This window comes from Scyliorhinus canicula, chromosome 18, assembly GCF_902713615.1.
Source record: "Scyliorhinus canicula chromosome 18, sScyCan1.1, whole genome shotgun sequence".
Taxonomy (NCBI): domain Eukaryota; kingdom Metazoa; phylum Chordata; class Chondrichthyes; order Carcharhiniformes; family Scyliorhinidae; genus Scyliorhinus; species Scyliorhinus canicula.
Window position 1 is genome coordinate 120,354,183 of NC_052163.1, and position 15,638 is coordinate 120,369,820.

The 15,638-nt window shown below is 48.0% G+C and overlaps 1 protein-coding gene across 1 annotated transcript; it reads left to right on the top strand.

The window, feature by feature from the left end:
• The first annotated feature begins 1,071 nt into the window (after positions 1 to 1,071).
• micos13 (mitochondrial contact site and cristae organizing system subunit 13) lies at positions 1,072 to 14,067 on the top strand. The gene is made up of 4 exons (XM_038777749.1): positions 1,072 to 1,219; positions 8,306 to 8,462; positions 9,824 to 9,875; positions 13,860 to 14,067. The coding sequence occupies exons 1-4, from the start codon at positions 1,194 to 1,196 to the stop codon at positions 13,967 to 13,969; spliced, it is 345 nt and encodes a 114-aa protein (XP_038633677.1). The 5' UTR covers positions 1,072 to 1,193; the 3' UTR covers positions 13,970 to 14,067.
• The last annotated feature ends 1,571 nt before the right edge of the window (positions 14,068 to 15,638 follow it).

Consider the following 15,638-nt stretch of genomic DNA (forward strand, 5'->3'; position numbering starts at 1 on the left):
CGACAGATTCTGTGGTCGCCCGCGCCTTTTTACGGCGTCGGGCGGCGTCACATGGGCGGGTTCGTGTCGTCGTCGCGTTCCGTCGTCATCACGCACGTAATTGATGCGGCCGCGCTACTAGCCCATTTCCAGGAAGTGAATCCGTCGGGAAATGAAGCCTTCGCGACCGTCGTAAAACGGTCCCGATTTTTACGACGGTTTGCCGACTTTCCGCGGGTGCGGAGAATTTCGCCCAGAATGTCCAATTCACCAAACAAGTACGTCATTCGGGACTTGTGGGAGGTAACAGGAGCATTCGGAGGAAACCCACGCAGACACGGGGAGAACGTGCAGACTCTGCACAGTGACCCAAGGCGGGAATCGAACCCAGGTCCCTGGCGCTGTGAAGCAACAGTGTTAACCACTATGCTACCGTGTCGCTGTTGAATACTAAGTGGCAATTTAGCACGGCCAAACCACCTAACCAGGGGCTGGTTTAGCAAACTGGGCTAAATAGCTGGCTTGCAATGCAGAACAAGGCAGCAGCGCGGGTTCAATTCCCGTACCGGCCTCCCTGAACAGGCGCCGGAATGTGGCGTCTAGGGGCTTTTCACAGTAACTTCATTGAAGCCTACTTGTGACAATAAGCTATGATTATTTTAACCTGCACATCTTTGGACTGTGGGAGGAAACCGGAGCGCCAGGAGGATATCCATGCAGACATGGGGGAAAGTGCAAATTTCACAGTCACCAAGGACAGTGTGAGCAGAGGCGCAGTGGTTAGCACTGCTGCCTCATGGCTCCGAAGACCCAGGCTCGATCCCAGCCCAGCTTCACTGTCCGTGTAGAGTTTGCACATTCACCCCGTGTCTGCGTGGGTCTCACCCCCACAACCCAAAGATGTGCAGGGTAGGTGGACTGGCCACACTAAATTGCACCTTGATTGGAAACATTTAAAAAAACCGTTTAATAACTTGGAGGAAGGATAGGAATCAGGTCCCACGTTCATATATCGCCTGGTACGACCACTGGCAGCCCTGCTGGCCAAGGGGAGCAGAGAGACTGGCATAAAGCGGTCGCCAGTATCAAAGATGGCGGCGCCCGTGTCAAATTGAAGGTTTGGGGATTTTAAAAAAAGGGGCGAGTGGGACGGCGTCGCTTGTCAGTGACGCGCGATAGAGGGTGAAAGGTCGCCGGGAGCTGCAGCCTCGCTAATGGCGGCTTTCCTGGGAGCTGTCAGGTGAGGCCCGGGGCGGGGAGCGGCCGGGACGGGGAGAGAGGCCCCCGCGGGGAGAGAGGCCCCCCAGGCCCCGGCGGGAAGAGAGGACCGAGGCCCCCGCGGGGAGGCCCTGGCGCGACCGCCTCTGTCCTTCAGCGACCTTACCCCCCCCCCCCCCCATCCCTGGCCTCGGGGATAAAACCCACCGAGATTTTAATCACCGCACTGAGGGAGTGCTGCACTGTCAGAGGGTCAGTACTGAGGGAGGGCTGCACTGTCAGAGGGTCAGTACTGAGGGAGTGCCACACTGTCAGAGGGTCAGTACTGAGGGAGTGCTGCACTGTCAGAGGGTCAGTGCTGAGGGAGTGCCGCACTGTCAGAGGGTCAGTACTGAGGGAGCACCGCACTGTCAGAGGGTCAGTACTGAGGGAGTGCTGCACTGTCAGAGGGTCAGTACTGAGGGAGTGCTGCACTGTCAGAGGGTCAGTACTAAGGCAGTGCTGCACTGTCAGAGGGTCAGCACTGAGGGAGTGCCGCACTGTCAGAGGGTCAGTACTGAGGGAGTGCCGCACTGTCAGCGGGTCAGTACTGAGGGAATGCTGCACTGTCAGAGGGTCAGTACTGAGGGAGTGCTGCACTGTCAGAGGGTCAGTACTGAGGGAGTGCCGCACTGTCAGAGGGTCAGTACTGAGTGAGTGCCGCACTGTCAGTGGGTCAGTATTGAGGGAGCGCTGCACTGTCAGAGGGTCAGTACTGAGGGGGTGCCACACTGTCAGAGGGTCAGTACTGAGGGAGTGCTGCACCGTCAGAGGAGCAGCACCGAGGGAGTGTTGCAATGTCAGTGGTAGGGACGCGCTGTCGAGGGCGCACCGCGCTGTCGGAAACATGGTGCAGAGGGTGGGCCGCGCGGTGCTCTGGCCGTACGCTCTGGTCTGAGCTCAGTGGAAAGTTCCCAAACACAAGGGTGGGTGTAGGAATGTAAGTTGTGGAGAAAAGTAAGTTGTGGAAAAGACAAATCAGTTCAGTGAGTAGGCAATGATCTGGCAAATGGGGCATAATGTGGGGAACTGTGAAATTGTTCATTTTTGCAGGAAGAACAAAAATGAAACTTATTATGCATATGGTGGGAATATGCAGTCTCTGTGATTCAGAGGGATTTCATGTCCGAGTGCATTAATCACAAAAGGCTAGCCTGCAGTTACAGCAAATAATTAGAAAGGATAATACAATTTATAATTTATTGCAAGGGGAACGGAATACAAAAGTAGGGAGCTTATGTTTCCGTTCTGCAGAACACCAGTTAGACCGCATTTGGAGTGTGGGTCACCTTATTTAAGGAAAGATGTAAATGCATTAGAATAATAATCTTTATTAGTGTCACAAGTAGGCTTACGTTAACACTGCAAGAATTTACTGTGAAAATCCCCTCGTCGCCACTCAGGTGCCTGTTCGTATACACCAAGGGGGAATTCAGAATGTCCAATTCATCTAACAGCACATATTTCGGGACTTGTGGGAGGAAGCTGCACATTGACACAGGGAGGACGTGCAGACTCTGCACTGACAGTGACCTAAATTGGGAATCGAACCTGGGACCTTGGCGTTGTGAAACAACAAAGAAAGAAAGAAAATTGCAGCACAGGAACAGGCCCTTTGGCCCTCCCAGCCTGCGCCGATCCAGATCCTTTATCTAAACCTGTCACCTATTTTCCAAGGGGCTGGTTTAGCTCACTCAGCTAAATCGCTGGTCTTTAAAGCAGACCAAGCAGGCCAGCAGCACGGTTCGATTCCCTTACCAGCCTCCCCGGACAGGCGCCGGAATGTGGCTTCATTGAAGCCTACTCGTGACAAGCGATTTTCATTTCATTTTTTCATTTCATTTCAGGATCTACTTCCCTCTGTTCCTCGCCCGTTCATATATCTGTCTCGATGCATCTTAAATGATGCTATCGTGCCCGCTTCTACCACCTCCGCTGGCAAAGCGTTCCAGGCACCCACCACCCTCTGCGTAAAAAAACTTTCCACGCACATCTCCCTTAAATTTTCCTCCTCTGCTAACCACTATGCTACCGTGCCGCCCATCTGAAATGAAGCCGTTCAGAGAAGGTTTACTGGACTAATCCCAGAATGAGTGGGTTTTATGTGGAACGGTTGAACAGGCTGGGCTTTTATCCGCTAGACTTTAGAAGAGTAAGAGGTGACTTGGTCGTAAGCTCATGAGTCTTGACTGGGTGGATGTGGAGAGGATGTTTCCTCCTATGGGAGAATCTAGAACTAGGGGTCAGTGTTTAAAAATAAGGAGTCACCCATCTAGAAGGGAGATGAGGCAAAAAAAAACTTTCTCTGAGGGTGGTGAGTCTTTGGAACTCTCTTCCTGGGAAGCAGAGCATTTGTATGTTTTTAAGGCAAGCTTGGATAGATTCTTGGTAAGCAAGGGGGTGATAGATTATCGTGGAGCAGCCGGGATGCAGACTTGAGGTTATTATCCGATCAGCTATGATCTTGTTAAACGGCAAAGCAAGCTCAAGGGGCTGAATGGCCTCCCTCTGCTCATTGTTTGTACGAACACCCACTGATAATCCCAATCAAACCATTGTGCTTCCGGGTCAACACATGAGCATACACGCAGAATGGAGTGCCAGCTGAATACTGGGACCAAACGCATCCTGGGAAGGCATGGTACAGGACATCGGGCAAGACTAGTTGCGGAAAATCCAGGACAGCTGGTCACCCTGGCCTCTCAGTGGAATACTGAGGGACTGCCGCACTGTCTGCCAGCTGTCGTTTTGGCTGAGGCAGTATACCAAGGACCTGACTGTCTGCTCGGGTGGGTGTAAACAGCACTGCAACCAGATTAGGGCAATGAACATCACAAAAACAGGGTGTGGAATTCTCCGACCCACCCCCGCCTGGTCAGAGAATCGCCGGCGGGCCGCGTGTATCGCGCCACGCCATCCTGATCCCGGGACACGATTCTCTGCAGAGCGGAGAATCAGCGCCACTGGGGCTGGTGTGGTCGGAGCGGCACCGGTTAGGGTATGTGGCGACTTGCCGACCTGGGCTAGCGTGCTGATTCTCCAGCCCGGATGGGCTGAACAGCTGTCAACAAAAAGCCGAGTCCAGCTGGTGCCGTTCTAAAATTCTCTGAGCCGGTGGGACCTCGACGTTGAAGGGTCAGGGGCAGCCACTGGGGGGGGGGGGGGGGGGGGGAGAGGAGGAGGGGTCCGACCCTGAAGGGGGCCCACCGATCGGCGGGCCGGCCTCTCTGTCTGGGGGGCCTCCTTTCCTCCGCGCCACTGTGGCCTGGAGAATCGGGTCCTGGAACGGGCGCTGACGCTGGGGTAAAACACTCCCCTTTTTATGCCGGTGTTGGCACTTAGCCACCCGATGGGAGAATCCCGCCCCTAATATCTGATCGTCTGTGGGCGGTTGCTGTGTGCAAATTGGCAGCTGAGTTTACCATATTATAACACCTCAAATACTACTTCAGTGGCTGTGAAGTGCTGTGGTTGTGATAAGTCTATATAAATGCAAGTTGTCTCCCTCCTATGATTTTGGCTATGTAAACATATGTAGAATGGATGTGTGCTGTGCCTTGTGAAGTCTGGTATATCCATTATGCCTGCCTTCCCTGATCTTCAATAACTCCTCCGACAGTATCAGGTTTTAATTTCTCATCCTTGCCCTTAATTCAGCCTCTCGCCTCAGTATTGTAACTTTTCTGAAGCTTTACTCCTATCCAGGACTCTACCTCTGACCTTGTGTACCTCTGCTTCCTCCTACCCACCCAGTTGGCATCTGTGAAATACACATTCACGTTTTGGTTCGAGACTTGAATCTGCTGACAGGTTCAAAAAGGCCTCTGGAGAAAAGTAAGCTTCTCCAGAGCTGCCGATATGAACCCGGAAGACTGTGGCTTCAGATCCCGCTCAGTAACTGAGCTTTTGATCCGAGCTGTCCTTTCCATGCAGCGTTGAAGGTGGTCTGCGTTGTCGGAGAAGCTGTTCCGCTGAGCAAGTCTTAAGGTGCTCTGTGTGATGAAGTGGATGTGAAACACAGCACTGGCTATAGTTAAATAAGAGCCGGGAGTTCTCCCAGTCGCCTGGCCAAGCAGCACCAAGATAAAAAGACATAAGTTAATCGCCCCTCATGCTCCCATTTCTATCCTTGACCTGCTGCAGTGTTCCAACGAAGCTCAACACGAGCCTGGGGAACAGTCCTCATCTTGCGATAAGGCACTTTACAACCTTCTGAATTCAACATTGAGTTGAACAGTGACAGATCATGGACTATGTCTTCCATTTTGATTTAATTTTTTGCCAAGTGCCAGTCTGAATGTTGTTTTCACGTTTTTGCTTTCGGACAGAGCTGCCCGTTTTTAAATTCAATTATGGGATGTCTTTTCTTCCATGGCATCTTTTTTATTTAGTCTCTTTCACTTTCTAACCTAGCCCAGATCTACCCTTTTGGTTGACCCCCCCCCCCCCCTTACTTTTCAACCGCACAAATCCCATCACATTTCCTCCTCCCTTCAGTTCTGAAGATCATATTGAACTCAAAATGTAAACTCTGTTTTACCACTGATACGGCCAGAGCTGCTGCGTTTTCCCAGAACTTTGTTTCTATTTCAGATTTCTAGCTTCTGCAGTATTTTCTTTTCTTTGGGTTAATTTATCCCCCTGTCTGCAGGACTTTGTATTCGTCCTGACTGCCACACTTTGATTGCACTCCAAAAAGTAACCGAGTTATGGTTGGCACCGGGACACCATTCACAGCATCGCACTGTTTATTATAATGTGTGTGTCAAGTCTATACATGTGTTGAAGCAGTAACACCAGCAGCCTCTCTGTCACTGTGCAGGAAGTGTCGACCAGCTGTAGCTGAGTGGTTTGCGCCCCCACACCGGGTCAAAAAGCTATGGCACAAGTCCCGTTCCAGAAATCCAGGCTGGCACTTGAGTGCAACACTGAAATGAATGAAATGAAAATCGCTTATTGTCCCAAGTAGGCTTCAAATGAAGTTACTGTGAAAAACCCCAAGTTGCCACATTCCGGCGCCTGTTCAGGGAGGCTGGTACGGGAATTGAACCCGTGCTGCTGGTCTACCTTGGTCTGCTTTAAAAGCCAGCGATTTAGCTCACTGTGCTAAACCAGCCCCTGAGGGAATGCTGCTCTGCCACGGGTGCCTTCGTATGGGTGAGTTAAACTGAGGCCCTCTGGAAAAGATTTTGAAGTAAAGCTACAGAGAACTTCCCAGCATCCTTGAAGGTGGAGACACAGGTGGACAGGGTGGTGAAGAAGGCATTCAGCATGCTAGGTTTTATTGGTCAGAATATTGAATACAGGAGTTGGGACGTCTTGTTGAAGTTGTACAAGACATTAGTCAGACCACACATGGAATACTGTGTTCAGTTCTGGTCACCCTATTATAGGAAGGATATTGTTAAACTAGAAAGAGTGCAGAAGAGATTTACGAGGATGCGACCAGGACTTGATGGTCTGAGTTATAAGGAGAGGCTGGATTCGCTGGGACTTTTTTCCCTGGAGCGTAGGAAGCTTGGGGGTGATCTTGTAGAGGTCTATAAAATAATGAGGAGCAGAGATAAGGTAGAAAGTCGACATCTTTTCCCAAAGGTAGAGGAGTCTACAACTAGATTTCCCCTCTGGTCTCATTTGTATCTCTCCCCTCTCACCTTGGTTTAAGGTGAGAGGGGAGAGATACAAATGAGACCAGAGGGGAAATTTCTTCACACACACAGTGGTGAGCATCTGGAACGGGCTGCCAGAGGCAGTGGTAGAGGCAGGTCCAATTTTTCCTTTAAAAAGCAGTTAGACAGTTACATGGGCAGGGTGGGTACAGAGCGATATGGGCCAAATGCGGGCAAGTGGGATACACTGGGCTAAATCGCTGGCTTCTAAAGCAGACCAAGGCAGGCCAGCAGCATGGTTCAATTCCTGTACCAGCCTCCTGAACAGGTGCCGGAATGTGGCGACTAGGGGCTTTTCACAGTAACTTCATTGAAGCCTACTCGTGACAATAAGCAATTTTCATTTCATTTTATTTCAAGTGATAGAAACTGGGCGGCATGGACAAGCTGGGCCAAAGGGCCTGTTTCCGTGCTGTAAACATCTGTGACTCTATCCTGTTCGATATTTATCCCTCAACCAAAATCTGAAACTTCATCTTTGGGATGTTCCTGAGGTCACAAAAATGCTACATCAATGCAAGATCTTTAAGATAAACCTCGTATAGGTCACGCCTGGGGCTTCACGGCCGTTTAATCAATTTCTCCAAGGCTGCAAAGCCAGCTGATGGCATAAATCTTAGTATTAAGGACTGCCATGTTGGTCACCTTTCAACAATCCTGCCAAGTCCTCCTCAACCTGTCTCCAGTTTGGACATTCCTGGGATTTGGTCGCTGCAATTTTTCCCGGGTATGAACAGATTCAAACTCCTGAGGGATGAATTACGGTTCTGAACTGAACTTAAATATGTAAACTGGAGTACAAGTTGTTACTGCAGATAACCTCATATCAGTATCAATGTAATCATGTTGTCAACGTTACCCCAGAAATTCCTGTCAAAAGTTTTTTTTAATAAAGCTTGCATTTTACGGGGCGTTTATCATTTATCACTCAGAAACAGCCAAGAGGACGTCACACAGAATGAATTACAATGTGCTGCAACTTGTGTGGCTGCCATTTTGTACACAGCAAGATTGCTCAGCAATGCTGATATGAGTGACTGATTAGTTGCCTTTTAGACATGCTGGTTGAGGCTGGGATGTTGCCTCAATGATTCTCTGTTCTTTGGATAGAGTTTTCTGGTTAGTCGAAGCAGGACAGTTCTCTGGAATCTGAGTCAGAGGAAGACCAGTGTAAATGATACTGTTATTTTTGATTTGTCCAAAGTATTTATTGTACCAATCCATTAAGTAAGCTCATGACAGCACTCCAAATACAAATCCTAATCTTTTACTTGGCAGGGTTACACAAATATCCATGGTTGCTAGCCTTGTACAACTATGTTTTATGAGTTGACTGTTTCTTGATGAAATGGGACAAAAATATTTTTGTTTTTCTCCCCCCTAATGGTTTTCTTTTCAAGGTTCTTTACAAAAGTTGGTATCATTGGAGGTACTGCGTACGTCGTTTATGACCAAGACTTATTGGGGAATGGGGAACACAGTTCTGAGATTTTGCAGAAGGTATCAACCGCCGTACCCGCTGCTGTGGATCAGGCGGCGAAGTATTTTGGAGTGGAGGTACAGTACATTATCCAAACACATTGCCTTGTTCTCTATTCACCTCCTGTCTGAGGTGGGCTTTAGTTGACACCAGCACCCTCTGTTCCATTGGCAAAGCTTTTCTTCTGCTGTGAGCTCCGAATGAACGTTCCCCCAACCCCCCAGTTATCTAGCAAAGTGGGAAGTTGAAACCCCTTGCCTGACCTCTATACACTTTTCCAGTAAGAGTCTCTGGATTGAGATTGAGGTGGCGGGAGATGCCAGACTGGCTTTCTTTCCCCCTACTGCTCTCTCTTCCTGGTATTTTCTTTTTGTTGGGGCTGAGAGTAGCTGGGGTTCGGGTGGAAGGGGAGTGTGGTTAAACGGGGAGGCCATGGTGCTAAGTCCAACTTTTGTATCCTGACAGATGCGCTGCCTGAAATTGGACTGTGTGAACCAGAGATTGAATTTGGGGCTTTCTGGTGTGCATGAATATGCTACCCTGGGTGGAGGGAACGAGGGACGTGCATTGGTGAAGCGCTGTGTGTGTGCGTGTGTATTCATACAATCAGCCAGTGCCCATTACTTCCTGAGACTTATAATTAACTAGAGAATAAATCTCCTCAATCTAAAACCACTGTTGTTGTGTTAGTTCTGTGACAGGGAAGAGAACCCACCAAAGAGAAAAGGCTGGAAAATCTCAGCAGGTTCGGCGGCATCTGTAGCGGAGAGAAAAGAGCTAATGTTTCAAGTCCTGATGACCCTTTATCAAAGCTAAAAGGAAATGTTTATACTGTGGAGTGAGAATGACAGATGAGTCATAGCCACAGAAACCCAGGGAACAGGGCGTTAATAGCCACAGAAACCAAGGGAACAGAGTGCTAATGGCAGTCCCCAGAGAGAAAAGGTGTGAAAGGCCGAACAGTAGAGAAACTAACATCAGAGGGCAAACTACGTCAGATATAGATGTGGGGGGAGGGGGAAGCAAGGGGGAGAAAAGGAGAATAAGATGGTGGGGATATATATAAAGAAAGAAAGAAAGAAATGGTAAAATACAGTTGAAATGAAATGGGATGAAAACGAAGGGGTCGAGGTGGGGTAGAGCTAATCATCTGAAGTTGAGATTTTCCAGCAATTTTTCTTTATTTTCAGATTCCAGCATCCGCAGTAATTTTCTTTTATTAAGAGAACCCACCATTCTTGCCCAGTTTGAGATGTGACTCCAGTCCCACATCTGTATGCCATCTGGAATGGCCCAGCAAGCCAGCCAGTTTTATCAGTGCCTTGAGAGCAATGAGGGATGTGCCATCAAATGCTGGCCTTGCGAGTGATGCCCTCATCCGCAAGAGAGGATTTTCTAACGGAAGAGTGATGACTAATGGTTTACCTTTCCTCCACAGCTACCGGAACTTCCCAAGCTGAATGTGCCTGCAGCTGAGTTGTGGAATACAGGTAAGCATGCCCATGAATAAACTTTAGCCAGAGTCTGTACAGCTTCACGAGCATCAGCCTTCATTTCGCACCTCGTAGAACATGTTATTCCGCTGTGAACCTAGACTTGGAGTGACAGAAGTTATGTTGTGGAGAGGCTCCACTGACTCTCGATCCTTCAACTCACAGGAGCTGCTGGATATGTAGCAGTGACAGGAATCCTAGTTCTTTTTCTTTCTGATTGTCAACATTATAACTTGTGAAGTGAAGCCATTAGTGGTCTGATGGTACTTTCTAACGACTAGGCTAAAAACAGGATTCCAATGGGCAGCATGATAGCGCAGTGGTTAGCACTGCTGCCTCACGGTCCCAGGTTCGATCCCGACCCTGGGTCACTGTCCGTGTGGAGTTTGCACATTAGCCCCCCCACCGTGTCTGCATGGGTTTTGCCACAGCCCAAAGATGTGCAGGGTAGGTGGATTAGCTAAGCTAAATTGCCCCTTAATTGGAAAAAATGAATTGGGTACTCTAAATTTATATTAAAAAAACAGGAATCTTAAATATTGTGACTCATAGGCAGAGGTTCAGAATCTGCCATTTCGCATCCAATTTAGCTGACTCCACGCAGTCTGATATAGAATAGCATTCAGTTTTAATCTTGTAGTTAGGAAGATTTTGATACAAACTTGACGGCTTAAGTCACTGTTTAAGAACTACATAACTGTGCAACACCACTCATGTTTTTGTAGATTTATTTTAATGATTTATTTGTTTGGTCATAAAACCATCCAAAGAGGTCATCTGATAACCAGATTGTGTAGTTAAAATTCAAAGTTGAGTTCCTGCCACGTGAGTTTTCTCCAGCAATGCTTCGCTTCCCTCTGTTCCTTTTTTCTCTACTGTGGTTACTTACCTTCCCCTTAAATACGTCTGTGCTATTTACCATAACAGCAACTTGCATTTATATAGTATCTTCAACACGATTCACAGGAGCATACCAGTCATATTTTGACACCAATCTTTATAAAGAGGCACCAGGACAGGGGGCCAAAGAGCTGACACGTGGTCACGGAGGCTGGATCAAATAAAATAGGACCACATAAACTGACGGTTACTGAAATATGAAGTGCTATTGATGCGGAGACCATGACACTGTTTAAAGCAGAATTGGATAGCTGCTTGGAAAAGGAAGAGTACACAGGGAGAGGCTAGCTTTGTGTCACTATGGTAGGTAGCTCCCCTTGAAGAGCAAGCACAGGCCAAGTGGGCTGAACAGCCTTTGATTCATTCTTGGCATGTGGGTGCCATTGGCTAAGGCAACATTTATTGCCCATCCCTAATCGCTGTTGAGAAGGTGATAGTGAGCTGCTGCCTTCAACTGTTGCAGTCTCTATGGTGTAGGCGCACCCATAGTGCAGTTAGGGAGGAATTCCAGGATTCTGACCCAAAGACAGTGAAGGAACAGCGAGATATTTCCATATCAGGATGATGAGAGGCTTGAAGGGAAACCTCCCAGGTGGTGATGTTCTCGTGTATTTGCCTGCCTTCTCTTTCTAGGCAATAGACATTGTGACTTTGGAAGGTGCTGTCAAAGGAGCCTTGGTGAGTTGCCGCAGTGCATCTTGTAGATGGTACACACTACAGACACTGTGCCCTGGTGGTGGAGGGAGTGAATGTTTAAGGTAGTGGATGGGTGTCAGTCATGTGAGTTGCTTTGTTCTGGGTGGTGTCCAGCTTTTTGAGCCTTTTGAAGCTGTACTCATCCAGGCAAGTGGAGAGTTTGTCATCAAACTCTTGACTTGTTCCTTGTAGATGGTGGAGTCAGGAGGGGAGTTATTCTTTGCAGGATTCCTAGTCTCTGAGCTGCCCTGGTAGCCACAGTATTTAAAGGCTAGTCCACTTCAGCTTCTGGTGAACGATAAACGCCCTGGATGATAGTGACCAATTCAGCAATGGTAATGTCATTGAGTGGACAAGATGAGTTCCGAGAGTGGGGGTGAGGGGTTATGGGAGAAAAACTAGAGAAAGATTCAAGTTCAGGGTTAGAACAAGGGGAATTTAGTGGATGTCTGGCCTGGTTGGGGATTGGAAGGGAGGGATATAGTATAGTAGAGGCTGGTGACTGGAGTGTCACAATCTTAGTGACAAAGAAGTCTGCAGAGGGACAGGAAGGATTGGGGAAGCAAGGGGGCTGCAGAAGGATTTGGACAAGCTAGGAGAGTTGACAATGAAGTGGCAAATGAAATACAATGTGGAAAAGTGTGAGGTTATGCACTTTGGAAGGAGGAATTTCAGCATAGACTAATTTCTAAATGGAGAAATGCTTAGGAAATCAGAAGCACAAAGGGACTTGGATGTCCTTGTTCACGATTCTCTTAAGGTTAATGTGCAGGTGCAGTAGGCAGTTAAGAAGGCAAATGCAATGTTAGCATTCATGTCAAGAGGGCTAGAATACAAGACCAGGGATGTACTTCAGAGGCTGTATAAGGCTCTAGTCAGATCCCATTTGGAGTATTATGAGCAGTTTTGGGCCCCATATCTAAGGAAGGATGTGCTGGCCTTGGGAAAGGGTTCAGAGGAGATTCGCAAGAATTATCCTTGGAATGATGAATTTGTCATATGTGGAACGGTTGAGGACTCTGGGTCTGTACTCATAGAACACTACAGCGCAGTACGGGCCCTTCGGCCCTCGATGTTGCGCCGACCTGTGAAACCATCTGAAGCCTATCTGACCCACACTATTCCATTTTCATCCATATGTCTATCCAGTGACCACTTAAATGCCCTTAAAGTTGGCGAGTCTCAGAGTAAAGAAACTGCCTCTGACATCTGTCCTATATCTATCACCCCTCAATTTAAAGCTATGTCCCCTCGTGTTGGTCATCACCATCCGAGGAAAAAGACTCTCACTGTCCACCCTATCTAACCCTCTGACTATCTTATATGTCTCTATTAAGTCACCTCTCAGCCTTCTCCTCTCTAACGAAAACAACCTCAATTCCCTGAGCCTTTCCTCGTAAGACCTTCCCTCCATACCAGGCAACATCCTAGTAAATCTCCTCTGAACCCTTTCCAAAGCATCCACATCCTTCCTATAATGTGGTGACCAGAACTGCACGCAGTACTCCAGGTGTGGCCGCACCAGAGTTATGTACAGCTGCAGCATGACCTTGTGGTTCCGAAACTCAATCCCCCTGCTTATAAAGGCTAGCACACCATATGCCTTCTTAACAGCCCTATTAACCTGTGTGGCAACTTTCAGGGATTTATGTACCTGGATGCCGAGATCTCTCTGTTCATCTACACTACCAAGAATCTTGCCATTAGCCCAGTATTCTGCATTCCTGTTACTCCTTCCAAAGTGAACCACCTCACACTTTTCCGCATTAAACTCCATCTGCCACCTCTCAGCCCAGCTCTGCAGCTTATCTATGGCCCTCTGTATCCTATAACATCCTCGTTGGGGTTTAGAAGGATGAGGGGGGATCTTATTGAAACTTACAGAATACTGCGAGGCCTGGATAGAGTGGACATGGAGAGGATGTTTCCACTTGTAAGAAAAACTAGAAGCAGACGACACCATCTCGGACTAAAGGGACAATCCTTTAAAACAGAGATGAGGAATTTCTTCAGCCAGAGGGTGGTGAATCTGTGGAACTCTTTGCCGCAGAAGGCTGTGGAGGCCAAATCACTGAATGTCTTTAAGACAGCGATGGATAGGTTCTTGATTAATAAGGGGATCAGGGATGAAGGCAGGAGAATAGGGATGAGAAAAATATCAGCCATGATTGAATGGTGGAGCAGACTCGATGGGCCAAGTGACCTAATTCTGCTCCTATGTCATATGGTCTAAGTCCAGAAGTGAGGTCATACATTTCCTGCCTCTTAGCCAAGTTGCAATACCTTGTTGGTAAATGTTGAACTGAAGTGGGTACACTGAGCACTTCACTGTTGTTGAGGATTCCCAAAAGCACATGAACCAGTTTGGTTTGCAATGTTTTGCAGGAGTTGATGCAACCGCGAGCTTCTTTTCAGCTGCACCTTCAAAATGCACCGAATACGCTCAGATGGGCTGGCAGTATGTCAAGAAGACCGTGGCCGACAAAACAGGGTGAAGGGCTCCATCATTAACAGAAGACTTTTTGTTCATGACCACAGACTGTAACAAAATGTAAATACTTATATGATGGTAATAAAATGTATTATGAACTTGTATGTGATCAATTCCTGGTTTTACGTTGAGCATCAGAGCCGTGGGGAAAGGGAGTTAATGTTTGACACTCAGAAGCTAGCAAAAGTTAGTTTGATGTGTATTTATAAACTCTGGTCAGCTTGATTTGTGCAGTCCACCTACAGGCTGGGGCTTTGGTAGAATAATAAAGGACCCCAGTCTATCCGGGTAGCATAATGGAAACTAAGACGAGCCCGGATAGGTGGCCCAGAATCCTGAATGGAATGTAAGGGTTGGGCAGGATGAAGTCACACTTTACCGACTGTATAATTTCAGTTATGGGGAAGTGACAAAACGCCTCATGTTGGCTTCTCGGTTCCAGCACACTGAAACGTGTACAAAGACTTGGTGGTTCAGAGATCTGGCACTAATGATGCCGAACCATACAACAAAAACAACTTGCATCGTTGCCATAATGAAATATTCAAGGTGCTACAAAGGAGCATTATCAAATAAAGTATGACATTAGGGCAAATGACTTAACTTTGCCAAAGAGGAAGGTTTCAAGGCATATCTTAAAGAGGAAAGTGAGGTAGGGAGGGATTTCCAGAGCTTGGGGCCGAGGCAATGCAAGGCATACCCACCAGTCTTGGCAAAATTAAAATTGGAAATGCACTAGAGGCCAGAATCTGAAGAGACGGGCAAAAACAGGAAGGGATTTGAAAGTAAAGTTGTTGCTAGACTGGGAGTGAATATAGAATCACTACACTGCAGAAGGAGGCCATTCGGCCCATTGAGTTTGCAATGACCCTTTGTTGTAAGAGTACTGTATCTAGGCCCACGCCCCACCCTATCCCTGTAACCCAACCTAACCTTTTGGACACCAAGGGGGAATTCAGCACAGCCAATCCACCTAATGTGCACATCTTTAGACTATGGGAGGAAATCCACACAGACATGGAGAGAATGTGCAAACTCCACAGTCACCCAAGGTTGGAATTGGACCCGGGTCCCTGGCACTGTGAGGCAGCAGTATTAACCACTGTGTTACCGAGCTGCCCTATATAGGTCAGCCAGTACAGGTGATGGGGGAAGCAGGGCGTGGCACCTGTTAGGACTTCACCAAAGAAAGGAGCAGTGCTCCGAAAGCTAGTGATTTGAAACAAACCTGTTGGACTTTAACCTGGTGTTGTAAGGCTTCTTACTATGCTCACCTCAGTCCAACGCCGGCATCTCCACATCATGTTAAGACTTGGGCAGCAGATCATACAAAGCGTAGTCAGGAACATATTGGAATAGTCAATGAAGACCTTGCCATGGATGCGGAGGACATTGACCAGATCTGTATAGAATGGAGCTAGCCTGTGCTCAGCTGTTACTGGTAAGATCTTCTCAAATGGCCTCAGTGCCTCTGGAATTGCAATGCTTTGTGTGGGGTGGTAGTGGGGATTTGAATAGACCCACTGTGATAGCTACAGGGGTGTGAGGGACTGGGTGGGTGGCGGATGTGCGATCTTTTGTCTGTACTCCAGCATGGAGTGCATGCCTTCAGAGAGGGAAAGAAAAGGAGCATGATTTTTGGGGTAACTCACGCTAAGTATTGCCTGCGCTTT

Coding starts and splice junctions, on each gene's coding strand:
- micos13 (XM_038777749.1), top strand. CDS start 1,194: ATGGCGGCTTTCCTGGGAGCTGTCAG. Junction 8,463..9,823: donor CGAAGTATTTTGGAGTGGAG/GTACAGTACATT, acceptor TTTCCTCCACAG/CTACCGGAACTTCCCAAGCT. Junction 9,876..13,859: donor AGCTGAGTTGTGGAATACAG/GTAAGCATGCCC, acceptor AATGTTTTGCAG/GAGTTGATGCAACCGCGAGC.